Source organism: Pochonia chlamydosporia, chromosome 6 (genome assembly GCF_001653235.2).
Source record: "Pochonia chlamydosporia 170 chromosome 6, whole genome shotgun sequence".
Taxonomy (NCBI): Eukaryota; Fungi; Ascomycota; class Sordariomycetes; order Hypocreales; family Clavicipitaceae; genus Pochonia; species Pochonia chlamydosporia.
The window spans coordinates 2,488,801-2,515,478 of NC_035795.1; the positions used below are offsets into that span (position 1 = coordinate 2,488,801).

Genomic DNA, 26,678 nt, shown 5'->3' on the forward strand with positions numbered 1-26,678 from the left:
CGTGGGCGTCTTCGATATTATACGAGCTAGGTTCAACGCTTGTTTTTTTTTTTATCTGTCAATAAGACATCTGAGGCCCGAACATTTGCTCGTTTGTGTCAAATGCCGAACTGTTATAAACGATGTCCCCAAACCGATCGAACTTCCACACCTAGAGTCTGGTTGGAAATAACCTTGGTTCACAAAGTGAGCGGCGGTCCAAGTCCGTCTGGTCAAGTGTGGTGTCCCGCAAGAGCAAGTCCAAATCGGGCGACCGGCTCCGAGGACACCGAGGACCGGAGCGGCGGCATTCATCGTGACTTCCTGCGAATGCGAGGACGGGCGGGGGGCTTGACATGGACCATTTCGATGGACCATTTCTCGCATTTACATGCCTATTTTGACTTTGACAACCTTGCCCAATTCATGCATTGCATCCAACATCAGTTGACCTCAAGCTTCTGCGTTGTGCCTATCGCACCGACACACCATTGAAGATTACACCTGGCATACCATCCAGCCAATACTCCTCACAACTCACTACCTCAATCCAAACCCTCCGCCTCCGCACTTAGACAATGAGTTGGCAAGAAGCTGCAAAGGCTGCCCAGCAGTCTGTCATTGTCTCCATCCCCGCAAAATGGAGAATTGCCCCGGAAATCTTGGCCGCAAAACCAATCAATGTCAGCAAAGTCATTGAAGAAAACAAGCTTCTCAATGCGAAACAACTCGAGATTACGTCCAAGGATGGCACTGAAATTTTGGAAAATATCCAAAAAGGAGCTTGGACCGCCACTGAGGTAGCGGATGCGTTTTGTGCGAGGGCTGCTCTTGCGCACCAGTTGGTACATCAGTCATCAATGTCCATCCTACCTCAGTAAATAACCTCAGAAGCTAATGTACTGTAATCTAGACAAATTGCCTTATTAGTTTCTTTCCAGATGAAGCACTTGCGCAAGCTGCTCAACTCGACAAGACTTTTAAAGAGACTGGTAAACTCGTCGGGCCGCTGCATGGGCTGCCCATTTCCATCAAGGTAGACAACGACTGACCCCTTGAAAGATGTTGAAATTTAATTGCTGACTGTAGTGACTAGGATACGTATCATGTAAAAGGAAAGGCATCTACACTTGGATACGTGACACTCAAGGACAACGTTGTGGACGATGATGCAGTCGTGGTGCAGTTGCTCCGTGAAGCTGGCGGTATGTGACTATTCTTGGCCTCAGATGAGTCAAGTACAAGTGCGCTCACACCACATAGCCGTCATTCATTGCAAAACAACAATGCCCCAAGCCGGCATGGCCCTTGAAACAGCGAGCAACCTCTGGGGTGTAACACTGAACCCTTTCAACACCAATTTCGGCGCCGGCGGCTCATCCGGAGGTGACGGAGCTCTCATCGCCATGAGAGGCGCTGTGACAGCACCCATGACAGATATTGGGGGCAGTATTCGCTCCCCGGCTGCGTTTAACGGGCTCTATGCTATCCGCCCTACGGCTGATCGCATGCCCAAGACGGGAATGCACAGCTGGAACCCGTCTCAGATGTCTATCCGGGTGTCGTGCGGTCCGGGAACTCACACCATGCGTGACTTGAAGAAGATGACTCCGGTGTTGAACGGTGCCAATGCGGCGTTTGATATAAGTTGTGCGCCAGTACCGTGGCGAGATGTTCCCCCATCCAAGGAAAAGTTGACCATTGGGCTGTTGGCATATGACGAGGTAGTTATGCCTCATCCCCCGGTGATAAGGGCGTTGAAGGAAACTGTTGAGAAGCTGGAAGCGGCAGGTCATGAAGGTATGTTGAAGGCAAAGGACCTGGCATAATCACAAAGATCTATCTAACCTGTGCTAGTCATTGAGTTTAAGCTACCATTCTCGTCATGGGAGATCAAGCAGAGGACTGTATGCAATGCCCGCCTAATCGTATTATCCTTTGCTAACAGCATGTCCAGTTCAATTTATACTTCCAAACCGGCTGCGCAGAGCAAAAGGCTCTTATGAAAGAAACCGATGAGCCCATGCTGCCCGTATTCAAGCACTACCTCGATACCTTCAACGTCCGCCCCCTAGCCGCAACAGAATGCCTCAAAGTATGCGTCCGCCGCATGAAACTGCACATTACTATGCTAACAATGCCGCAGCTGAACCGTGAACTTGTCGCCAACAAGCTCCTCTTCCGCGACGCATGGGACAAGACCGCCCAGTCCACCACCTCAAGGAAGCCTATTGACGCTCTGCTATGTCCCGTCGCGCCGTCTCTCAGCATTCCGCATGACTTTCCGATTTGGTGGGGATACACTAGTTTGTTCAATTACCTGGATTACCCATCTACTGTGCTGCCGTGCCGAAAGATGAAGGTTGATCCTGTTTTGGATGCGAAGGATCCTGTATTCAAGCCTAACGAGGGTTTTGCAGACTTTGATAAGTTGAATTGGGACATGTGTAAGTACAGCTCTATCAAGTTTACTGGTTTAACGAGTTTGTCTAACACATATTGCAGATGACGTTGAAAAGTTTGCAGACTCACCCATTACGATACAGCTTGTTGCGAGGCCATTCAAGGATGAGGAGCTACTAAACATGTCCGAGGTTGTGGATGGCGTGATCAATGCGTAGTGCTGTTTGTTGAACCATGATTAGATTTGACTCGCTAGATGAGAGGCGTCGGAGTTAAAGCTTGTTCAGCCATTTCTACCTAGACTGCACGAAACTTCATAACGCACTTATTCACATAGCAGACTCGCTAACCAATATTGAACATCAATCATCATTAAATTTTACTCGTGATGCCTCGCTAATCTATATTCCTTCCTGATTTACAATCCCAGCGCCCCCCTCAACACCTGCATGTAAGCCCACACATCTTCAAACCGAGTGTACAAGGGAACAGGCGCAACTCGAATAACATTAGGTTTGCGCTTGTCGCAAATTGCAGCATTCTCCTCCAGAGCCTGTGTGACCTTTTCTAGCAGGCCCTCTCTCAGCAGCACACTGAGTTGCGTGCCGCGCTGGAGAGGGTCTCTGGGTGTGAGAATGGTAAAGACGGGAGAGGCATCGCTTTTTGTTTCCTCAACCATCTGGTCCAGTAGGTACTCGGCGTACGCCGTCAGAACAAGAGCCTTGGACCGCAAGTCATGCATACATGTCTTGTTGAATACTGATAGAGCGCCGGAAAGAGCTGCGAGGTCGATGGCAGAGGGGTTAGAAACCTGGTAGCCAGCAGCTCCGGGTGTTGGCACGAAAGTATTATCCATGTTGAAGCGCACGCTCTTGTCGCCGCCGTACCAACCCGACAGGCGGGGACGATATGAGGGTGCATCAGAACCGTCTGTCCACTCGACCTTGCCGTACCTTTCATGGACGTAGGCTCCGGCGATGGCGCCAGGACCGGCATTGATGTACTTGTATGTGCACCAGCAAGCAAAGTCGACGTCCCAGTCGTGAAGCTTGAGCTCGACATTGCCAGCGGCGTGGGCTAGGTCCCAACCGACAATGATGCCGCGTTCCTTGGCGTAGGCGGTGATCTTAGGCATGTCAAATAGCTGGCCAGAGTAGTATTGGATGCCGGGAAGTAGCAGAAGGGCAGTCTCCTCGGCGTGCTCATCGATGGTCCTGAGGATCTTTTCCGTGGGAATTATGCTGTTCTCGTCGGGCTCAATCTTGATCATACTCTTCTCAGGGTCCAGGCCGTGCCATTTAATTTGACTCTCAATAGCGTAGTGGTCACTAGGGAATGGCTTCCACTCGAGAATAATCTTGTGTCTCTTGGAATCAGGCTTATAGAAACTGGCCATCATGACATGCAAATTGATAGTTAGGGTGTTCATGATGACGATTTCATGTGCTGAAGCTCCAACAAGATCGCAGGACTTTTTGGCACAGTCCTCTGCCATGTCTTGCCATTGTGTTAAGGGGGAGTTCTCCATGGTAGTAAAGTGACCATTGACACCGATAGAGGCCCAAGTCTCTAGCTGGGCGTTGAGGTACTCCCGGACGGCTTTGGGCTGAGCACCGAGAGAGTTGCCAACGAAATAGAGACATGACTTGTCTGCATCTTGTGAGTGGCCATTGATGCCATTGGTGCCATTCTGAGTAGATTGCCCTGTTGGGAGTGTTAGTGAATTGGAACGTTTTACAATTTGAGTTTCACCAGTGAAGGGGTTTCAATGATGGTACACATACCTGGAATGGAACCATTAAGGGCCTTCTTCTTTAATGAGCCCTTGGTGGGAAGCACAAATTCATCTCGCAGGTGCTTCAGACTATCCTCTGCATCGAGCTTTTGAGCAAAAGCAAGGGTGTTTGCATCAGCAGGGAACTTGGGGGCGGCGCCATTCCGTAGCCGCTGCACAAAAGAGGACAGATCCATGGCAATGGTCGTCTGTGAGGTGAAGTGTGATGAGAGTGGTGAGGATGACGATGAGCGTCGGACCAACAGTAGCTGGACACGGAAGATGGAGGAAAAGAAAAAACAAGGTAAGTTGTCTGGATGTGTGTCCGATCCGAACAGGAGGGTAGTCGAAACCACTTTATGGTTCCTGGAACCAGGCCAAAGTCAAATTCACTACTTCACTTCCCCTCCTCTGAATGTCTTGGTGAACACGGGTTTTGGTCTAGCCCCACCAAATGCCGACCTCATTCGGGTCTGGTCTGGCACAGAAAAGAATCTCCGATTGTTGAAGAACGGGTCAACTGGTCTGTGTGATGGGACGCTGTTGGTTGGGCGGCACGCGGAAGTAATTTATTTCCGCGGTCCATTGAGTTTGGTTGAGGCTGAGACTTGCAGCGGCATCCGAACTTCCGCCTTCCGAGCACCGCAGCAAGCCGAACAACCCGGGGCAGCACCCTCGAATTGGCCAATGACATTCCCGGCTTCGACCCTTTTGGACAAACCGGAAGGCGGAATGATACACAGACAAAGCAACGAGGACGGGCCGCATGGCCAGAAATGTCGTCACTCGCATGCAGTCCTCAATCAAGGGTAAGAATTGTTTTGACTGGTCAACGGGTAGTTTCCGAGATGGATTCTACGCAAGCTTGTCAGAGGACGCCAACCTGCTACCCACTGCGGATGCTCAAAACGGTCTCGGAGCGGATGAGTTGAGACACGGATGGCGGCGGAGGGTATTCATTACGCGCCATTGCAAGCTTGAGGTGAAGAAGACTGGTTGGAATGGTCTAGTCAAGTTGAATTGTCCCCAAACCATCGAAGTTGTAAACGTATTTCATCTCAGGATACCCCTTCCAAGCCTAGCGTCCTCCTTCAATGCAACCAACCTCACTCCTAGCTGTCATCAACCTGCAGTGATATATCGAGTCTTCGCAACTTGAGGATAGTATACGACAAAATATCATTCCAGCATGTCGCCACACGCCGTGTTATCAGGCACTACCAGCGATGGCAAGCCTTCAATAGACCTGAGCAAGTTTGCCGTCACTCAAAATGCCTTCCTACCGGCCACCAGTCCACCGACTTGTCTCTCCGATTCATACTACGAGCCCTGGGAACTCATTGCACAGCATCTTCCAGCCTTGATTGAGAGTAACCGTATTAGAGACTCCGTCAATCAACTTCCAGTACTTTCAACAGATCAGCTTGTCTCCGAGCAGGAATGGAGGAGAGCATACGTCGTGTTGGCTTTTATGGCACACGCATATATTTGGGGCGGTGACAAACCAGAGCAAGTAAGTCGATGTCCGCTTGTTGCCGATGAACGCACCGACTAACCATGACATCCCAGATCCTGCCACCACAGATCACAGTGCCCTTCCTGCGAGTATCGAGTCACCTTGAAGTACCTCCTGTCTTGACGTACGCAGGTGCCAACCTGTGGAATTTCTCCTGCTCCGGAACCGACTTTACCAACTTGGACAACTTGACGCTGCCCATTTCATTTACTGGGAGCGAATCCGAATCATGGTTTTTACTCATCAGCGTCGCCATGGAAGCCAAGGCCGCGGGAATTCTACAAACGATGATGGCTGCTCTGGAGGCTGTCAAGACCCGGGACTACGACGTCATCACATCTGCCCTTGGTGAACTGCGCCGTTGTATTGAGGGTGTCGGTGCCCTCCTAGAACGAATGTACGAAAAGTGCGACCCCATGGTCTTTTATCACAAGATCCGACCCTTCTTGGCCGGAAGCATGAACATGGAAGAATCTGGCCTCCCCAAGGGCGTCTTTTACGACGAAGGAGACGGAAAGGGAGAGTGGCGACAGTACCGCGGTGGAAGTAATGGGCAGAGTTCCCTGATCCAGTTCTTTGATGTGGTGCTGGGTGTTGAGCACCACACCCACGGCAAGCCCGGACAGAAGAGCTTTCACACAGAAGTGAGGGAGTACATGCCCGGACCTCATAAGCGCTTCCTGGTGCATGTCGCAAGGATGGGGAGCATCCGCGAGCTGGCTCTCGTGGAGCCCGCCGGGGTAGAGCAACAGAGACTTCGGGAGGCATACACCGCTGCCACAGATGCGTTGAGCGAGTTTCGAAACAAGCACATTAAAATTGTGACGAGATATATAATCTTGCCGTCGAAACAGCCCTGGACGGGAGGATCGCGGACCAACTTGGCGAGTTCATCATCATCACGGAAGGGTGAACAGGGTCTTATGGGAACTGGTGGTACGCAATTAATCCCCTTTTTGAGGACGTCGAGAGATGAGACGAAAGAGGCGGGGAGGTTGGCAAGGGAGTAATGAGCTTTTTGAGCGCTACATAGACGTGGATAGAGCGTGATGCGTATGTGTTTGGAGCGGCTTGGTAGATTATTAGCATGATGGATACACCCGCGCATTAGATTAGCGGTATCAGTACATAATTCGCAATACAAACAGAGCTGTTCGTACTTTTGGACATGATGAACTTCGGGCGTGTATGGTGTGCGACGATAGATGCTGTCAAATTGTGATGCTTACGTACATCTAGTACGAGTCTTGTGAGGTAGAATACAAGGAATGTAAGTTCTAAACTAAATAATTGCTAGGCGCAAGACATCTCTAGATGATGTGCTGCATACTGGGACAAGGTCGTTTCCATGCACAGAGACTCCCTTGAGTCGTCGGCGGGAAAGCTGGTAAGTGTGTAAGTCCCACAAAACACCTTGCCAACAAGTCCATAATGAGTGTCAAAGCTTTGGAGGACTTCTTCCTTGCCGGGCCGAAGTCACACGACGTTCTATACTGAGGTCTGGCGCATTCTGCTGCCGTGTTCAGGAAAGGCTATTTTCGCACGGAGACACTCGCGAGGCAAATACCATGGCAGACAAAATGTAAAGAGTCTGGTTCTAAATCTCTAGGTCGCTGACCATGGCAGACTCCGCTCTACAAATATCACCAATTTGCATAGCCTTATATTATCCTGCAATGTTGCAAAATTGCTCTGCAAGTGTCAAACTACACGAATGGATGTGTTTTCCCTTCGGAATAACGTATTGTCCTAGATAATTCGAGTTTGCACAGGAGAGAAATCGTAAGGATGAGCCAGCATCATTGTGTCTATACAAATGAACTATTGTACGACCTAGAGATAAAGTAGCACAGAAGATGAAGCTTGCCACCAAACGGCCTGGACTTTGTGTGGAAACAGAGACTTCATTTCAGCTGATCGTTGATGTTGCTGCTCACGTGGTTGGCCCAATAGCCCAACAATACGGAAGAGACCATGTGCTACTTTGCATTGCAACGGAACTTCATTCTTCAACCTCCACATCTACAACTTGACTTCCTCCTGTGCACAGACTATGAATTCACACGAACCCCAAAGCTTTGAGCCCAAGAACGTCTTAGCTGCCATTTCTCAGCTTGATATCGGCGGATATGGTTCGTATGTAAACGGAACATTTAGTGGAGGAGAGTGCCTTGTCTTCAAGGTCGGCTTCATAGACCGCGCAAGTGTTGCCGTTCGAGTGCGACATCCAACAGTTCACAATAGCCCCGATGCTACAATCGCCATCGCCATAGTCCAAATGGAAATGCACACTATTCAGACTCTTGAAACCAAGGGCTTCTCCTGGGCCCCGAGATGCCTTGGAGCCAGCCTCACGTTTGATAACCCAATTAAGCACCCATTCCTCGTGTTGACCTGGGTTGACGGTTCCCCAATGCGTTGGGACGGTGATTTTCCACCACGGCCACTTCGGGATGCGCTTCTCAGCCAAATCGCCTCAATACAGATGTCTTTGATAACGTGCACACTGGAAAATCGTATGCAAACAACTCAAACAAACACATAACATCTCTCACCACGGGTACTAGGTTCTGTCACCGCGACGGATTATTTCGAACGACGCATGAGAAATACACGCACTCGAGTGATAGAAGGAAAACTCCCTGCTCTTTCTGAGCAAGATTGTATCGATCAGAAAGCTTTGCTTGATGGGGTGCTTGGTCAAGATCGAGACAATACGCTCTTCGCCATGGATCACGGCGACATCAAGCCAGGTAACATTATCGTCGATGAAGAGTATAACATCAAATGGTACATTGCGTTGAGTATTTTTTCCATATATCTGCTCAGTACTGATACTGTATGTTAGCATCATCGACTGGGGGTTTGCGGCAATGGTTCCTATTGCAAAAGCCGCTGCCCTCCCTCGTTTTCTTGGACCGGACGACTCAGCTGGGTCTGCGCCATGTCCAGCCGTCTTGAAGGACAGAAAAACTTACATTGACTCTTTATCTTCGCATACTTCGCAAGCAGCGTTGTCCATGTTACGCTGGCAGGACGCTGAAGACGTGGATTTTCGCACGCTCTATTTGGAGTCCCTCTTCAGCAAAGGGGTACACGCATTCATGGCTGAAATCGGGTGGAAGCTTCCTTATTGTAAGTTTGTCGGGACTCCTGAAGGTGATGGCGCTGTGGATAAGTCGCTTGAAACGTGAGTGGTGGTCTGACTGATAAAACGTTTACATGAAGAGAAAGATAGCGGAGCCATCTCCTCGGAGGTTGATATATGTACGAAGCCTGGAATATGCAGGGAGTAGTACAGATCCAGAATAAATTGCAGAACGAAGATATGATGCTATAGAGAAATAAGAGAAAGACGACTAGCGTGGCATTCTGACCGTGGCGATCAGTTGAGCTTTCCTAGAGTCGCCACAGGTGGACACATAATTGAAGTAGAAACTACCAGCAGTTGATCAAACCCAACTTTAGCCATTAAGGAAGACAATTGATATCAAAATAACAAGCAGCAAGTGCGTAAAGCAACAGGAACTGCTTCGTTGACTCCAAGTTTAGGGATACAAAAGGTTTGTCAAGCCGGGGAGCAACATTTTGGAGTGGCCAGTGCAGCGCACCATATGCATCATGCTACCATTATACTGAAAGATAGTGAGGGTCCGTCAATAGATGTACTCATCCGTATGCGCTTCGTGCTGAATCTTGTGAAAGCGATCGAACGACATCAATGCACATCTCCCACGAGCACAGCAGTCCGTCGTCGAGTTACACTCAAAGTCCCCAGCCCTGAAAATAGCCAAACAAACCAGCCTGCAAACCTGCAATAACAGGAGCAAATGACCAATGATTCCATTCTCCTCCCCCGATCAGCGACTTGCTCACCAAGCCATCAGTGAAAGTCATAGCCAAGCCGGCGACAAGTCCTGCCCCCATAAGCTTTTCGTTGCCAGTCGACCAAATGAGAGTCAGCAGATAACTGACGGCGACGTTTCGAATACCGTAAATTCTCATAAGCGACGCAGTAAGCTTGCGCGACTCCGGCTGCGTTGGCACGGGAAACTCGACACCCCTCAGCGCAGCTTCGGGGCGGAGCAGCGCGTTGAAGCCAAAGACGGCGGGCAGTAGCCCGAAGACGAGAGTGCCGTGGGAAAAGTACGGGTGAGGCATTTCGTATGGACTGGATGAGACGATGGGACTGCGGTGGTGTATTTTTTTGGGATGATGCTGACAGAAGGTTGTTGTTGCAATGTTGCGGCGGGAAATCTGACTTCTTATGAAACGCTCAATGTTGGTCTGACATCTTACAGGGATGACATGGATACATCAGCCTCAGTAAGCACCACTCGGGCGTTTCCTAATGTTGGTTTTCCTTGGGGACAAGTTCGTACTAGTTTCTACGCTAGAAGTGAGAAACATGACAGGTCGGTGTTGTTGACAATGCGTTCTGGCGCACGTCTTGCCGTGCATATGTTATGTAGCTTATTGGCCCAAGTTGCAGAGTCACATCCAGATCATAAGCGCCGTCAACAGCAGGTTCATGTTGGGCATAAGTTTTGAGCTGTGTGGTACTATAATATGGCTGGTCCATCCCGAGGTAGTCCAAACAGCGAGACTGCATGTTGTAAATCGGGCCAAGTCGCCGCCTCGAATCGTCAATTGATGGGATGAAGTTATGTGCCACAATGGAAGCAGAGTTCCTCCAGCTTATAGATGCATCAATAATAAAAGCAAGGCTGCAGCAGACTGGGTACGGGTTTCAATGCAGGGCATTGGAGCAGCTCGTTTGTGCCAACCCCAAAAGTCTAAACTGCGGCCTCATTAACTTGTTGAACAGCCATAACGTGATGTAAACCATTTTCACGTCTTCTTAACAAGTCACACTGTAACCCATCTCTGTAGTTGGTACTGCCTTTGCCGAATGACAAAGACACAAAGAAGTCACATTGGCGCACCTCAAAGCGCAACTGATCCTCTCCCAATTGAGATCTCAGCAACTAGTGTTCGGCAAAGGCGTTGCAATTGGTTCACGAGGCGCAAGTGGCGCAAGGTGAAGGTGTCAAAATTCCTGACCGAGAAACCATGTCAATCCCATCACGCACTCACATGGGTTTCCATGAGCATAACTGAACCTGTACTGTGTCGGTTTCCACAATCGGTTGGCAAAAGACGGGCTTGTGATTTTGCGCAGTCAAAGATGCTTTATCCCGTGAAAATAAGCTGATACTTGAGTCCACCGCGACCCACGGCAGCAAGGTCAAGTACCTCTCGGACCAAGATTTCCATTTTGGTTAAACCCCCGGTGAGCGGCCCCGAAGCATCACCACACAAAACCCAAACTTTTTGACATGTGCCGCGGCATGTCATACTTAGCGGCCTCCTATCTTTGTCTTGGCTCCTGATTACGAGTAATGTATTTAAAGCGCTTCAATTCTCCGCATTCTGGACGCGGGGTCTGGGGAAGGTTGTAAACTGTTAAATACCAAGTCTGCTTTCTGCTCCGTATATTCCAAAAGTATTCTCAATATCCATTGTGCTGTACACTCCTTTATACGCCAAAAACTTCATAAATCTACCAAAATGGACAACTTTTACGGCAGCTGGACCCAGGAGTCGTGCGACAATGTCGACGCTTTTCTGAATGCCCTCAGTACGTTATGGTTGCGACGAGTTAAACACTGAACATTGATTAACAAAAGTGTAGAAATTGGCTTCGTGCTGCGCACTGCTGCCAAAACTCAGACTCCCACTGTCGAGTTTTCCGTTGAAGGTGATGAGATTACCATGAAGACCATCACCACCTTCAAGACCGACGAGGTCAAGTTTGAGCTTGGCAAGGAGTTTCCCGAGAAGAGACTGGATGGTGTGCTGGTCCAGACCACTGCAGTCATTCAGAATGGCGCCTTGGTGTTCCACAAGGAGGGCGACAAGCCTTACACTGTCACCTTTGCCATTGAGGATGGCAAGTTGAAGGCTACTTATGCCATTGGAAATGTTGTTGCTACTCGCATTTTGAAGAAGAACTAAACGAAAGAACATGAATTATGACTCATAAATTTAAATCAGCTTCGGGCAATGTACATTATTTTTGTGTTCTTTTACGCGATGAAGCATTCAGTGTGAATGACAGACAGCCTGAGAGATGGCATGGTGGTGACAATTGATGTACTTGACAGAAATGGCAATTTACTGATCTGTTTGGAATTACTTGCATGAACCAACCCCGTCTAGTGGCGCAAGAACTGGAAATAGGGGTTGGTCCCCTAGCCAATGCTTAAAGTTGACATGTGAAATCGGGATACCACTCGGAATATTGGCCGGGATACTCCACAGCTTCAATGTTCCGCGCGTCTGCAATGGGTCCGGTCTGAACATGTTATTCAAATTTGTGGCTTCTCTGGCAACCTCTATTGGTGTGCATGTGTGAAAATGATGTGTCGGTGCTAACTTTTCTTGTCAGTAATGCGTCGCCAACATTTGTCGCAAGGCTCTGTCGACCAGACGAAAGCTCGCCAATTTATTTTCATTTAATGACACACTTCGATCTCTGAATATCTCGTGCTTGTGGACATATGTAGACGGTAACCAAGCCAGAGAAGAGTTGGTGGTGGGTAATGTTCATATGTTGGCCCTTTCACGTGACTATATGTGACCAAGCCTTTGTTTCGCCCATCTTTCCCAGCCCAGGACCTGGAGCATCCTTCATCTCCACATCGTACAACATCGAATATCTTCCTTTCCCAAAATCGGCAATGAATGATGTTAAGCTGCCGTGGTTAGCGCCATCGCCACGATGATATCATTCTTCACGCGTTGTTTACGGAGGCTCAGACCAAAACGTGATGATTCAAGAGGTACAAAAGGTCTGGAAGCTGAACGCATGATGGCGACGATGGCTTCGTCCTTCGCCCTGAGCACTACCCTGTGTTTCCACCACCACCTCCAAGAAACATTCTTCTCGATTCAGCTCGATACTTCGATGTGATTGCAGCGAGAGAGTTTGCGGCGCCGCAAGGCTACATGGAAGACTCTCCACTTTTCGCCTTGTACAGATTATATGAGTTCATCGTGCTTGACCGGGTTCGTGACTATCGGAATGTTCTTGAAGCTTTCTGGAGACAACAAGAGTGGGCGGTTGAACGGATACCAGACCCAAAAGACAGTGACCCTGAGAGATACGCCTTTCTTGCCGGGTGCACATATCTTCTCACCCGATCTTTCAACGAGAGGGTCAAGTTAGGTCTTAGGCGGGACAACCCTCCTCTTATCACACCAGAGGAGGCGGAAGCAGCAAGGGCTGTGCCTAATCACCTCCGTTCGTGGGAGAAAGTTCCGGCCTGGGCAGAAGAAGTGGCGCCGTTAAAGGACACCCTTTCTCTCCCAACTGAAGACGGGGTCAAAATTGAAACTGAGGATGATCCAAGAGCAGACCCTGACTTTTTGGGCAAGAACATATTAATTTGGACTCCTCATATCTCTTTTACATAGACAGCGGTCCCCACGACAGCAGAGCACATGGCTGTCGTAGACAACACAAAAAAAAAAAAAACTGTTCTAAGACTCAGCTCACGCGGGACTATGGTATCTATGTGAAACAAAAAGAATTCGAACGAACTATGGACTCGACAAGATACCACTTCTTCCAAAAGATCAAACTAAATGACGCAGTACGAATGAATGCTGAACTCGAAATCCAAGCTTTTTTCTCTTTGGGAGGTGGAGGACAATTCGCAAAGCTCCGCACTATTCGGTTGTTGCCAGCTACTCAAACAAAAGCATTGCTACCGTACCGCCTGCGATACGCCTGGTTCACACGGGTACGGAGGATATTCTCTGTACTCTCGTGATGGAATTGTCTCGCCCAGTCCAACGCTGTGGCTACTGGTACAGGTCTGTTGCCATGGGTGCGGATATACTCATGGATATAAGTGACCGCATCGTCCAGATCGTAGGGTCGTACTTGGTCACCCCCGGTAAGAATTCGACTCACTTTTGCTGAAAATGCATACGCCCACGGAGCGGCATATATAACGAGACCAGGCTGCTCGAATACCCGAACATTTTGTCTTTCTGCGGCTTCCGTCAAACGTTGATGTAATGGTCCCGGCATCCACATTTGCGTTTCTGTGTTGAGCCAATCTGTTCCAAGTCCTTGGTAGTGTCGACGGGCATCTTGCATTGCTTCGTCCAGAAGTACCCGGGCCTGGTTCGTGAAGGTAGAGCCGAATATGTCAACATCATGGGTTGTGGTTCGAGACTGCAAGTATAAGGTGTTGACGGCACCACCTACTGCAACCACCGCGATGCTCTGGCCACGTTGGGATATGTAGCCAGCTACATGTTGCAGAGCAGCGAGAAGGACATTGCGTTCTATGTCTCGAGTAATGGGCTGTATCGGCGCACCATAACGGTCGACTCGATTTCGAGGGACGTGGATCATGACATCTTGCGGCGCACCAATTGTCATGCCGCCGCCATGATGCTGGCGAGGTTGACGGGGGCGCCGTGGCCCTCGTTCTGCTTCAACCTCCGGCTGGGAACAGCAACTGCCCATCGAGAGTTTGTCCCGCGCAGATATTGCTGTTATCAATTTTGAAGTTATGTAGAATATGAGCGCAGTAACTGAGAGTGATTTGGAAGAAGTGAAGCGCCTTGATGGTAATGGTGAAGTGGTACAAGGCCTGGAGAACACAGGTCAATTTATAAGGCCCCAGATTATCTTTTGGAATTACACTTCCTTTTTGTTGGGCGTGATAACTCCTCATAAAGCTAACACTCGCATGAGGATCTTTTAAGTCAAGTCTATCATTGAATTGTTTCTCCAATACCTCATGGCCAACATCTTTTTGGTCTCAGAGATACAGCAAGACGTTGTGGTTGTGTTGGCCGTAATCTGCAGCCATGACTGAGTTTGACTAGGCGCGCGGCACCTGAGATTGCGCCCCCCCCCCCCTTTTCTGATCGACTGGGTTATCTGCGGGTTATACAAATACTGTAAAAGTTGGCGTCGTAGTAGGTTTCAAGTGTCAATAATGATGCAGTCATAGATTGGTCCAGAGTTAGCGCTCCTGACATTGCGTTGTTGGGCGAGATGCCACTTCACATTGATATTGCTGTTTCAACCGCCTCTTCTTCTGTTGACACATCGAGTGACAACACTGGTCCAACTTGACCAGACCAGATCTAACCAGACCTGACCCAGCCTGCTGCGCCTCGACGCAGACCACCCACCTGCGGCCCTTGCAGGCACCAGACATTTTGAGCACATGCAGAATCCAATCTTGGACCCAAGCTGCCATGGTGAGTCTGGTAAATTAGCGCCCGGCCGTGGCTAGGGTACAGTGCAGCGTCAAGAGAATTGTTGGGAGCCTCGAAGTTGGAGGGTTTGGTTTCAACCATGCATCGACATTCATCAGCGATGAACATGGACAACAGAGGATTCGGCAGCCGGCGCTTAGTCAGACCAGACTGAGCCCAGTGCCGGACTGCACTGCACTGGATCAACTTGCTGCCTCCATCCATGTCCATTTCATCTGTTCGTCAACCATTGACCATCTGTCCCATTACAGTCTACCAGGGGGGCTTTCAACAGCCTCTTGGTTCGACATGGAGTTCTGACCGTTCTTAATCTGTTGCCCATATCTTTATCTATTTCCCATCCTCTTCATACTCAAGCGCTGCCGTATTATGTCTTCCACAGCGCAGCCCATAAGCAACATCAAAATCCGCAGATCGCGTCTGCACAACATTGCCGAAGCCCTCATCAAGCGACACCGAGTTGGCTGCCCTCATGTTTTGCAATCGCTGGAAGATTCCCCAATACGAATCGTCTGCATTTCAGATACACACAACAGGCAGCCAACAATACCCCCCGGGGATGTTTTGATTCACGCCGGTGATCTGACAGAAAATGGGTCTTTTGACGAGGTGCAAGCTGGTGTGACTTGGCTATCATCGCAACCTCACAAATACAAAGTTTTTGTTGCCGGCAATCACGATGTCTTACTCGACGATGCATTCCTTGCTACCCACCCTGAACGACGTTATGGGCAGACAAAAACTAGGCAAGACCTTGATTGGGGAGATGTCATCTATCTGCAGGACTCAGTTCTGACCCTGGAATTTCCCGTAGAAAGGCAGAGGGAAGATGCGCCAAATGGTTCAACAGCAGATGACCCGAAAAGCACGAGGAAGAGAAGCATCACGATTTTCGGTAGTCCATGGACACCACAGTATGGGACCTCTGCCTTTCAGTACCACCCCAACAATTCCCAGCATTGGGAACATGTATTCGCGACACTGAAGGGAAATATGGACATTCTCATCACACATGGACCACCGAAACTTCACCTCGATAGACGAGATTTCCACCGTGCTGGATGCCCGTATCTAGCGGAAGAAATATCTCGCCTGCGACCTCGTATCAGCGTATTTGGCCACATTCATGCATCTTATGGGCAAGAAAATGTTGTCCTGGACAGCGCGCAGAGAATCTATGAAGAGGCGATGATAGGATGGGCGGGCTGGAGTAGTATTGTTTGGATGACCGTTCTTGTTGCTTGGACCCGAATCAAGGCTCTTTTCAGTAGGCGGGGCGACAACAGGCTGACAACGTTTATCAACGCAGCAGTCGTCGCTGGTCCTCGAAATGAACTGCAAAATGAACCGATTGTCGTCGACATCTAACGCTTTCATGAGTAACAGCCTAATTATGCACGCAACGACATGTTCATACACAAACTGCAATGCCGGCAAGTGATGAATGCTGACAAGTTGGCCCCACACTTTGTCACTCGCTGCATAATCGCATGTCATCTTGTTGGTTGTTGAGGCTAGTTGGTATAAAACGGATAAAACGGCGCCACCTTTCCTCAGCCCTGAACTCAAATCAGAGGGACCAAAGCGGTCAGATGGAATGTTGTGCCTTGTCAAAAACGGAATGCTCGGTACGACGTCAACTCATTTGGTCGGAAAGAATTCCCAATTCTCGTTTGTGTTGTCTTACAACAAGACAGAACATCACGAACTCAATGGTCTAAACTGACCACCGTCGCCGCAACCATGCAGCTTGTTACAAAGCACTATCCTCGTGCGCAGGATAACAGGCTGCCGTATTCGCACCCACTGCTGAAGGCCAGTCGACCTAAACTCTTGAAGGCGGCCGCTATAAACTTCATCATCCTGCAGCTGCTCTTCTTTGCGCTCTTCTGCTACCTCTTTGGGTCATTGTATCAACAAGGGCCGCGTACCCATAGCATGAAGATAGTTTGGGTAGACTATGATGGCGGTGTCATCGGAGAGGCTGTGCGTAATGCCTACAACTCACTGCGATCTCAAACTTTCCCCACGCTAGTTGAGCGGCCAAGCTCCGAATATCCTTCAACGAATTCGCTGTACGAAGCTGTTTGCAATACGGATTACTGGGCCGCGCTGTACACAGTATCGGGGTCATCTGTTAACCTAGGTCTCACCATCGCAGGATTAAACACAACACAATACAACCAATCAAATGTACTTGCATATATTTGGAACGAAGCCAGATATCCAACAATCGTGGATAGCGCCATTTCCAGCAACATGAACGCTCTGTCCAACGCAGCGCAAATTGCATATATCACTCTCAATGGGACTGAGGCATTGCCAACAATCCCTCCGAACAACCCAGCTGCCCTCAGTGCTTTCACTAACCCTTGGGTCCTCTCATCTATCGATATCAAACCCACTGTACAAGGCTCACGCGCAGTATACAACACCATCGTCATTGTGCTCATCTTGCTGGAGGATTTCTTTTTCCTGGCCACCGTCAACGGACTCTACGCACAATTCAAAGTTTATACCCGAGCTCTGCCGTCAATCATCATTCTCATACGTGAAATGATATCCATCACATACACCATGGTTGGTGCAATGCTCATTGCCGCGGCTATATGGGCCTTTAAAGCGGACTGGGAGGTGTCGGGAACACAGTTTGCCCTCACTTGGTTGACCTTGTGGCTGTTTGCGCACGTCAACTTTCTCATGCTCGACGTTTTCACCATTTGGATACCTCCAGTCTATGTGCCCATGGCTCTGGTCACCTGGGTTATAACCAACGTCACCTCAATTATTATACCATTCACCTTGTCAAACCCCTTCTACCGGGTGGGATACGCTCTCCCTGCGCATTCTGTCTACGAAGTCCTCATAGATATCTGGTCTGGCGGCTGTAACCCCCATTTGTACTTTGCTCTTCCCATATTGTTCTCCTATGAGGTAGTGGGTACGATCTTCACCTCTCTGGGGGTATACAGGCGATGTCATATGGCCGTCATCGCAGAAGAGGCCGCAATAGCGGCGGCATCACTACGCAGGAGAGCATCACTCAAAGCGGCACCGGATCAGGAAATGCGTTTCGTACCGGAAAGGCGAGATTCAGAGCGCCCCCACACTGCGGAAAGCATCGAGAGCCGCATCTCAGAGGAGGATAATGGGCAACCTGCAGACTCGACTGCCGCGGATAGTGAGGCCTTGGAGCGGGAACGGACGAGAAGGGAGGAGGAGGCCGAGCAGTCTGCCTTGGAAATCCAAAGACTGGAAACCCGGGCGTCGCGCGCGTCAAACTTTCCTGCGTTTCGACTATTGGGGTCTCATGATAGTGACGATGACTGAAAAGTTTGTATGTGGAAGGGTATACTCTGGTTTTGGGTTTTACTGGCGCTATCGGTTCAACGTTCTTCTGCACGTGGAGAAGGTACATCTCACAATACTTGGTCCAAATTTTACGATGCTGATCATTTCGGCATTATTGGACGCCGGCTACCATGACACTCACAGGGCCTGGCATAAAAAGATAGCTTATGGGTCAACATGGGTTCCCGTTTGCACTTAACTGATTTGTCCCGTTATGCATGACGATACTCTATTTAATAGGCAGGAGAAGCTAGCTTGGGGTATTAAGCTCTACGTGATCAAATATAATTGTTCAAAAGGAGTTGACATTGAGCACCCTGCTGGCCTGAGGTGTGGTGACTTCATTGCTGTGATTCACAGATGACGGCACATCTGTGTTAAGGAGCAGAACTACACCAGCGTCACCCCCTTTTTTATCCTTGATATCCGAGTCTCTACTGGTCTTGCTAGAAAAGCAGTGAACCTAAATATTGAAGATACTTGTGACCGGGTTGCACCAGCGAGATGGGATGATGATCCCATTGGCATCAATCAACACTCAGCTATGCTTCGACGACTGGAGCCACATCTTCCAGCTTACCAAACCACGCGACGGCAAACTGTTTGTAGACACCAGTCCCCATGGCTTTCCAGGTCATCTGCGCCCACGGGCCACGGTTAATCATCACGTCGTTATGAGCCGGACTCCCCTTCCAAGCATTAACTCCACCGTCGGCCGTGGCACCAACGCTCGCAGAATACGCAATCTCAAAGCCTTCGCTGTTGTAGCCAGCAATCTCCCTGGGCTTCCTCCACATGCAGGCAGCCTCCTTGTGATCACCGGTGTAGCAGCACGGCGACCATTTCCCCTTGGCCGACCAGCTGTGGAGGTTGCATTTCCCCTCGGGGCCGCCGGAATAGTGCATAGCAAGATCGTATGCGTGCGCCTGGGCGACTTGCGAGAGCTTATAAGAGAGGGGAACCGGTGCTAATTTGTGTTCGGCGCGATAGTCGTTGATGAGTTTGTGGAGCTTCCTCTCCTCTGAACTGAGATCAAGGGTTTTGTTCGCATTTGGCCGGTTCTGGGATTGGACGAGGCCTAAATCTCTACATGTGAGTTCATAAGAGATGAATTGTAAGCGGTTTTTGTCTCACTTGTGTCGGTTGACTGTCTACATGCTCCCCTGAATGGCGTGACCTTGGGTGGTGGTTCGAGAGTCCACCCTCGTCCATGGCGAGCTTCTCTATTGATGCTTGCGTCTCGGCCGGGTGGGACGCCTATTGACACGACAAGTGTGCTGGCCGCGAGGCTGAGGAGTATTGACAGACGCATGGTATATGGGGAGCTGACTCTGCGCGGAATTGTACTTGGTATGAAGTTGAGGGCAACTTATTACTGGATATCATGTGAAATGAACGGAGTATGTCTCTGTGACTCCGGGATCCCGGATCTCTTTATAGCGGTGCGCTAGGGGGGTATTATGCTATGTTATCTTGGTATGGTCTCGTTTGCTAAACAAATGCTGAAACTTCATTCATAGTCTGGGCTAAACAGCCTTTGGTCCGCCAGATTTATGCCTTCCTAGCACAGAACTGGCGCGCCACTCACCTTACAACAGCATTTTTGGTACAATTCAGTTTGTTTACGAGTAAGTACATCACGTCATTCATCAGTCGCACTTTGTTTTATCCATAACGCACCATCTTGCTCTACGCGGAGCATTAATGAGGACCAACCCTTTGGCCCCGCCCTCCGTCCTAGGTAATAGGAATAACTGGGGAGATCTGAATCTTGGCATCTGATGTAGATTGATACCTGGCCATCCTCTTGTCTTCAAGTTGAGAAGGAAGGTAGACCCCCCACAATACGCATAAGGGAGATCGGCGCAGTGAATCCGCTTATCGATCCTCGTGCAATCTGTGCGAGTCGTATCCCTGCTTGGGAAGACTACTAGCGAGTGGCTAGAATACTTTCAATTGTAGAGCAGAGTGGGATAGCTGAAGATTGATAAGATCTTGCCAACAGGAGATTTGCATCCAGATCTTTCGAGACGAACTTGTTAGCCTCTGGTTAATTACTACATGTCAATGTAAACAAACCGAGATCTATGATCAGGGACATCGGATGATTATTGAAATGTTGATTCAACTTATTCTCCTCTTTTGGGATGTCTTCTTTCACGTCCATGTACTGGTTGTTGAACTGAGGGGCAAAACTGTTCAAACAAATGCATGCACATATGGGCAGCAGGTTGACAGGCAGTGTAAAAGGTTGATGTGCACTTAGTGGCAGGTGATCGTATTTGCAGGACCGTACACAAGCGGCATATTTTCCTCCCAGGCGCTGACGATGATTTAGGCCCAACGTCAAGGGTCGGTTTCAGAACAGATTCACACCACTTCTTCCGCGGTAGTTCACGAAATTCTTCAATTTGGGAGGTACAATATTCGCATGATCATTTAAATTGTTCGTCGCATCAACATGACGACTCAGATGGGCCTGTAATGCCGAATAGTTCTGGCCAACAGTGCTCCCGACTCATTGGACAAGTTCGTCTGAATCGTCACACATTCCATGGCCACATGCATCCTCAATGTTTATATTGACTTCCATTTTGGAAAAGTCCCGATAATAGCACCATACCTCTTTCACCGGCCCATAAAAGAGGCGTCCTACGATTTACGTTCTTCCAATCAATATCGGCAGCCTCCTCAAGCCGCAGCTTTTTGCTTTGAAAGGATTGCTGATTCTTTGGACATGTAGAAGTGGGGCTAACCTAAATAATAAGCTTAACCGATGCCATTCCAGCTTAACTCTATTTGCTTTGAAAGTACAGGGTGTCCTGAGCTAACCTCTTCTTCCTTCAGCTCGTGTCTTTCGATTTGGCTAACGTGGCCTGAATGAATCACATGACTGTCTGACATTAGAAATGAGGAAATTGAGAGACGTGTTTGGCTATGGCTGAACTTCACACCGACACGCCACACTATTACGGTACATCTTACGTCAACAGATGGGGATCAATGTTCTGTATATTTTGGCGGCCATAGCAGCCATCGGCGCCGGAACACTCGTGCTCTTCGGAAAGCCAGCTAGGAAATTTATCTCATTCCACTTCCGCACTCCAACCGAGCCACTGCAAAAGTACAAATGGGCCGATCACGCCCTCATCGCAGGAGGCAGTACCGGAATTGGCTTGGGCATCGCAAAGGAACTAGTTAAACACGGATTTGCCGTTTTCCTAACAGGAAATGTATCTGACGAGCTGCAAGCTGCGAAAGCATCCATCCAATCCGCTACACCAGGCGCCCGGGTCACATGCGTCATCGTCGACGCCGTCAATGCCTCAGCTAACCAGATAGACGGCATAGCGGACATATTTCGGGGCTTAAGAGTGTCCATATTGGTAAATAACGTCGGGGAAACCCTTGGACAATCAGGCAGACATTCTGCCGCTGGTGGTGATGCTATGAGCCATAGCGACCGGATTTCGAGATTTACGGCACGTCTTACGATCGCCATGCTGCCTCTATTATCCCAAGGACGATCAAGGTACACAGGCGGGCTTGTGTTCAATATTTTAGACCAAGGAGTAGCCATGCCATACAGTGCCATGTACGACGCCACTACGGCATTTAGTCACAGACCTAAAATCACTAATATTTTTTGGGAGCTGAAGGATGCTCTAGAGGGAGGCCAAATACATTATTTAGACGTTGCTCCCGGCGACCTGCTCTCCCAGAGAAACAGTAAATATGCGGCGTCAAAAGCGGAATATGTTGGCAAGCGAGTTATTCTCAATGTAGATGAGGCACTAAAACAGAGTTCAAGGGCTATTTGTCCGTATTGGTGGCATGATTTAAAATGGAGGTGGATGAGTTGGATGAAGAAAGACGTGTTGGATCGCGAGGAGGTCAAGACTATTGGCATAAAGAGGGATGGTTGGGACGCCTATGCCGAGGATATGGAGTAGTCATGATTTCAAGCTCGCGACAGCCTGGGGCAGACACTGGCGGCAGCAAGCTTGATCACCAATATTATCACCTATTTATCAATTAAGGTATTTCCTATCCATATGAGATAAGAGGGGCCATGCCCGAAACTACTAGAAGCATTGCTTCAACAATGGATAATGGGTATTAGGTAAGATATAATGTAACTCATCCGACAATTCTTGCAGCAGCTAATCCTGCTGCCAATTTCCTATCGTAACGACACACTAAATCTCATCCGTTGTCATGTCACGCGTAGGCTCGCCATTGAGACTATCAGCTGCCATCTTCAATCTTCGGTCTTGTGAAGAGGGAGTACAAACAGTGTCCAAGTTAGTGCCAGCGGTTTAAGCCCCTGATAGGAGTTAATTGTCAAGACGAGGAGCTCCGCGGACCTCTCCATTCGTCGAACGACTTGCACTTTTCCTACATCCACATGCCCACGTCCGATGTTTTGTTGTGCTTGAGTGGTTGGCAACACCAGGCCTCGTTCCGGGAGCCGGCTGGTTTCCTGGTTCGTCCAGGTTGAGGGAAAAGTTGTTTGACGGTTTCGATATGCGGATCAACTGGTTGAGAACGGTAAATTCCAACTTCAACTTCACGCTGTATATCGCAGCCTTCATTGCCACTTGAATCGAGTAGTAATCCAAGTACTCCATTGTCAGCATGGCCACGTCCATGAGTATTATGGCCACATTAATCCACACAAGCTGTGTCATGACCGACCGAACTCGGTCATTGTACACAGGGCGAAGAAAGCGCATTGTAGCCCAGATGTACGTCGCGGAGATTATTAGCTCTTGGATTGAAAACATGGTCATTTGTATCATTTCCATAATGCGGAAGCCATGTGTAAACCTATCAGGATTAGGTGAGTTTGACCCAAATGTGAGCACAGTAGTAGGTATATGGAGTGTGATGGCGTTCCATATTATCATGATGAGCACGGCTCTGATAATCCAGGTTTCTCGGACGATAAGATTTAGCCGGGAGTAGAGTACTAGAGATTGCCCAGTGACCATGAGGTACCACCCTATTGTGATCATCGTGCAGGTGACTTCAAACTGGGTGATGATGCCGTAGAACTTGAGGATGAAGGCTAACGAGTGTAAGAGGATCCCTTGTGTGGATAGGACAATAGACCAAAAATAGAGGCCCCTCTTTCGTTTGAACGCCATGTAAACAGAAATGTCGAGTTCGATGACATTGTACCAGGCGATGGCTGTAAAGGCTGCTATAGTCATATGTGAGGCAAGGCTCGCCGATATCAACGTCTCGTTTGTTGTGCCGTCACCAGTATCTCTCGAGTGTACCTCCATGATGGTTCGTTTCCCACTGCTGCAACTTGTGAATTACCAGGACGCTATTAGGTCTCAAATCGGGACGAATTCATTCCGCGCATTTGTCACAAAGGCATCGTTCCACATGCCCCAGAAAGTGACACGGTTGTTGAAACTTCCCAAGTATTGAACTTTTGGCTATGGTTCTTATACCTGGTAGTTGAGTCCAGCCATCTCTCAATAAACCCTGGTCAGTTCACGAGTTGCGGACACCCACGGGCGGCGGGTTTCGAAAGCACCAGGCGGTTTTCAATGAACACGAAATACCCCAGTCAGCCTCTGCTGGCAAGGGCGGAGCTGCTATGCGCAGGCGCAAGGTTTTTTCGACGATCACGATTATGCTTTGTTCGAACACAACTCATGGAGAATTGTCGAACAGTCACCAGTGGCCAAAAAGTCTTCCCACGACAAACATCAGTTTCATGTGCCACAGCATCATGGCTGAGCCCTCTACAATGTGGGCAAACAATTCAGCCGGCACTTGTCATCGGTGGTTGAAGAGGCAGAATGATTGGCGGCATGCTTGGTGGGTGGCTTGCTAGTTGCTCACTTGTCTTGGTTGAGGTTGCACAACTGGAGTCATGTTGACATCTGGTATTACTAACGGACTAAATACGAACATTACGAACGTTTTCACTCAACATTTCCAGTTACGGACGGGGTTCCAGTGTGTAACGCCTTGATTGCGACGATACGCCACCGATCGGTATATTCATATTTTCGGATCGTGTTTCCGCAACCTGAAGCGATACTAACACCTAAGCACGCCACACTTTTCAACAGTCAAGTTAGTCTTTGCTCGTGTCGAGGAATAATATTACTTACGCCCTGTGCTATCCACTTTCCTTATGGTTAGCAAAACCAGCTGTCTGTTACAAATCGAAATGGGAGTCCTCACCTGGTTCTGCTTGCTAGTGCACGCAGGACAACAAGAGCCACGACAGCCACCACTGAAACATGGTCGGCAATTACAGAGGTCTGTTCCAAGCTGCGGGCAAGGTACTACTGCCAAGACAGCTGTAACAAAAATGCTGAAAATAAGAGGTCGCATAGTGGTCTGATGGACTAGTCGTTTTCACGAGATGTTGTTGATAGGGAGGTATTTCTACTTCTGGTGGCTGAATAGCCCCTTTATATATCGTTGCGAGGGCACATACACATACTTGTAATCGTGAAGAAGTAAGACTGCAGGGAGTTCCGTAACAGGAAGGAGCTCAACAATTGATGGAAGAAATCAGAGTTGCATATGCATGGGAAGAGTATGGGAGTACGTATGGTCCTATGGTATTAACCTCTGGGGCCGCTACCCGCCCCAGAAACGAATATCTGCCTGTCAAATCGTCCCGATGCTTAGCTTGGATTGAAATCCCTGTTTAGTATCAAATCCTTCCCGGGTAAATGTTGATTTTAACATGGTAAGACAACCTGCTGTGGCGCTGCATGGGTGGATGTCCAACTATTGAACGATTTAAAATAGCCAACCAGATATTTCAGAGATACATATACACAATTTTGATAAGCACGTAGTGGTTGCACATAACGTACTTTGTCTTCTTCTGCCAGTAAGTTCCTGCGTCTATTCTATTTGGTCAATACACTCCCTCAGCAGATAGAGAAAAGTTGCTTTCCCAATACCTCGATGCATAGGAAGACTTATCGCCGCCGGTAACCTTGGGTGTTTCGTGTCTTTGTGGCCTGATCCTACATCATCATCTCTTGTAGCCTGAGGGATAACTATTTCGACTGGACATTATATAAGCATCACCTTTTTATTTCCCCGCTCGTTCCACTTCTTGTGACTGAAACATGCGTTTTTTGACCATCGTTCCGTTTCGGCCACAAAAACGAAAACCCTGCTTCCTTGACGCCGTTTAAGCTTATTTCCAACAGTGTGTGCTTCCGTTGCAGTAATGGCCACAATGGCGGCGCCACCATCTCCTCCCACATCATACGGTGTCCTTCTCTACCCCGGATTCGAGGTTCTCGACGTCGCCGGGCCGATCGAATGCCTCAACACACTCGTAGACAATCTACCGAATACCAGTTTAACTTTGTCCGTCATCGGGCGCCCGATTGACCATGACCATCCACAGGTGCCCATGCCGTTGACACCGGCGAATCCTGGCGACGAGTCATCTGAGAACTCCAACGCCACAAACAACTTCAAGTTCAAGGCCACTCAAATATACCAGCCTTCCCACACTTTCGACACTGCACCACCGCTAGATGTCTTGATCATCGGTGGTGGTTGGGGCAGCTTCCCGATGGAAAGGGTCGAGCCGGAGATGGCTTTCTTAAAGAAAGTCTTCCCATCGCTTCGGTATCTCTTCACCGTTTGCACCGGCTCGGCCATTGCTGCCAAAGCCGGGCTGCTCGACGGTCTTCGTGCAACTTCCAACAAGGCTAACTGGAAAGACGTCGTCGAATGTGGCCCCAAAACTCACTGGGTAGCGCAAGCTCGATGGGTGGTGTCAGATAAGGTGTGGACATCTTCTGGTGTGAGTGCCGGGACAGATGGAATGATTGCGTTTCTGAAGGAGATTTACCCAGAAGAGCAGCACCCGGGCTTGGTGCAGGCAGTCATTGACAACATGGAGTATAGGTGGGAGTCGGACTGTTCGAATGATCCGTTTGCTGCTGTTTTTGGAGCACAGGATGTGCCGCCTCAAATTTAGCGTTGAGATTATCACGATCGTTGTTTTGAATAGTCCTAGAAACACCGGCTGACTGCACCAATGGTACCCAATACTCTCTATTTATTGGCAAATAATGAAGAAGACCGGTCGCTAGTTTACGAAAATGGATGGCAAGCCACAGGTCTGCTGACCGCCCACGTCCTACACCTCGACATCTTTGCTCCAACCTTGCTTGGCATTGGCTATGGCAACTTTGTTTCAGGGACATAAAAGTCGCCTGTACCTATCATCTCATGCATCATCGTGATCAGATATTGTTGGGTGCCCATTTTAAGTTTGGTCCGTTTATTAAGAATCCATTTCACGACGCCAGATGATGTCCGTTCAGCTTTGGTCAG

General features: G+C 49.0%; 13 protein-coding genes across 13 annotated transcripts; 7 read left to right on the top strand and 6 right to left on the bottom strand.

The window, feature by feature from the left end:
- Positions 1–557: 557 nt before the first annotated feature.
- VFPPC_08816 (amidase) lies at positions 558–2,600 on the top strand (the record flags this gene model as incomplete). Its single annotated transcript, XM_018287458.1, has 8 exons — positions 558–824; positions 893–1,015; positions 1,076–1,184; positions 1,243–1,779; positions 1,837–1,886; positions 1,937–2,074; positions 2,126–2,426; positions 2,485–2,600. 8 exons carry the CDS (start codon positions 558–560, stop codon positions 2,598–2,600), a joined length of 1,641 nt encoding a protein of 546 aa, XP_018140472.1.
- Positions 2,601–2,800: 200 nt separating this feature from the next.
- VFPPC_08815 (kynureninase) lies at positions 2,801–4,353 on the bottom strand (the record flags this gene model as incomplete). Its single annotated transcript, XM_018287457.1, has 2 exons — positions 2,801–4,086; positions 4,167–4,353. The coding sequence occupies 2 exons, from the start codon at positions 4,351–4,353 to the stop codon at positions 2,801–2,803; spliced, it is 1,473 nt and encodes a 490-aa protein (XP_018140471.1).
- Positions 4,354–5,345: 992 nt separating this feature from the next.
- Positions 5,346–6,682, top strand: VFPPC_08814 (indoleamine 2,3-dioxygenase; the record flags this gene model as incomplete). Its single annotated transcript, XM_018287456.1, has 2 exons — positions 5,346–5,669; positions 5,726–6,682. 2 exons carry the CDS (start codon positions 5,346–5,348, stop codon positions 6,680–6,682), a joined length of 1,281 nt encoding a protein of 426 aa, XP_018140470.1.
- Positions 6,683–9,437: 2,755 nt separating this feature from the next.
- On the bottom strand, positions 9,438–9,833 carry VFPPC_14490 (hypothetical protein; the record flags this gene model as incomplete). Its single annotated transcript, XM_018292258.1, has 1 exon — positions 9,438–9,833. The coding sequence occupies one exon, from the start codon at positions 9,831–9,833 to the stop codon at positions 9,438–9,440; it is 396 nt and encodes a 131-aa protein (XP_018140469.1).
- A 1,410-nt stretch (positions 9,834–11,243) lies between these two features.
- On the top strand, positions 11,244–11,690 carry VFPPC_14489 (fatty acid-binding protein FABP; the record flags this gene model as incomplete). The annotated part of the gene is made up of 2 exons (XM_018292257.1): positions 11,244–11,313; positions 11,368–11,690. 2 exons carry the CDS (start codon positions 11,244–11,246, stop codon positions 11,688–11,690), a joined length of 393 nt encoding a protein of 130 aa, XP_018140468.1.
- A 1,738-nt stretch (positions 11,691–13,428) lies between these two features.
- On the bottom strand, positions 13,429–14,130 carry VFPPC_08812 (hypothetical protein; the record flags this gene model as incomplete). The annotated part of the gene is made up of 1 exon (XM_018287455.1): positions 13,429–14,130. One exon carries the CDS (start codon positions 14,128–14,130, stop codon positions 13,429–13,431), a length of 702 nt encoding a protein of 233 aa, XP_018140467.1.
- Positions 14,131–15,350: 1,220 nt separating this feature from the next.
- VFPPC_08811 (phosphoesterase) lies at positions 15,351–16,349 on the top strand (the record flags this gene model as incomplete). The annotated part of the gene is made up of 1 exon (XM_018287454.1): positions 15,351–16,349. One exon carries the CDS (start codon positions 15,351–15,353, stop codon positions 16,347–16,349), a length of 999 nt encoding a protein of 332 aa, XP_018140466.1.
- Positions 16,350–16,724: 375 nt separating this feature from the next.
- On the top strand, positions 16,725–18,311 carry VFPPC_14488 (nitrosoguanidine resistance protein SNG1; the record flags this gene model as incomplete). Its single annotated transcript, XM_018292256.1, has 1 exon — positions 16,725–18,311. One exon carries the CDS (start codon positions 16,725–16,727, stop codon positions 18,309–18,311), a length of 1,587 nt encoding a protein of 528 aa, XP_018140465.1.
- Positions 18,312–18,874: 563 nt separating this feature from the next.
- On the bottom strand, positions 18,875–19,644 carry VFPPC_08810 (cysteine-rich secretory protein family domain-containing protein; the record flags this gene model as incomplete). Its single annotated transcript, XM_018287453.1, has 2 exons — positions 18,875–19,410; positions 19,467–19,644. The coding sequence occupies 2 exons, from the start codon at positions 19,642–19,644 to the stop codon at positions 18,875–18,877; spliced, it is 714 nt and encodes a 237-aa protein (XP_018140464.1).
- Positions 19,645–21,325: 1,681 nt separating this feature from the next.
- Positions 21,326–22,285, top strand: VFPPC_08808 (short chain dehydrogenase domain-containing protein; the record flags this gene model as incomplete). The annotated part of the gene is made up of 1 exon (XM_018287452.1): positions 21,326–22,285. The coding sequence occupies one exon, from the start codon at positions 21,326–21,328 to the stop codon at positions 22,283–22,285; it is 960 nt and encodes a 319-aa protein (XP_018140463.1).
- A 366-nt stretch (positions 22,286–22,651) lies between these two features.
- VFPPC_08807 (hypothetical protein) lies at positions 22,652–23,623 on the bottom strand (the record flags this gene model as incomplete). The annotated part of the gene is made up of 2 exons (XM_022428627.1): positions 22,652–22,659; positions 22,735–23,623. 2 exons carry the CDS (start codon positions 23,621–23,623, stop codon positions 22,652–22,654), a joined length of 897 nt encoding a protein of 298 aa, XP_022284196.1.
- Positions 23,624–24,277: 654 nt separating this feature from the next.
- On the bottom strand, positions 24,278–24,695 carry VFPPC_16395 (hypothetical protein; the record flags this gene model as incomplete). The annotated part of the gene is made up of 2 exons (XM_022429015.1): positions 24,278–24,416; positions 24,472–24,695. The coding sequence occupies 2 exons, from the start codon at positions 24,693–24,695 to the stop codon at positions 24,278–24,280; spliced, it is 363 nt and encodes a 120-aa protein (XP_022284195.1).
- Positions 24,696–25,563: 868 nt separating this feature from the next.
- On the top strand, positions 25,564–26,319 carry VFPPC_08806 (DJ-1/PfpI family protein; the record flags this gene model as incomplete). Its single annotated transcript, XM_018287450.1, has 1 exon — positions 25,564–26,319. The coding sequence occupies one exon, from the start codon at positions 25,564–25,566 to the stop codon at positions 26,317–26,319; it is 756 nt and encodes a 251-aa protein (XP_018140460.1).
- Positions 26,320–26,678: the final 359 nt, after the last annotated feature.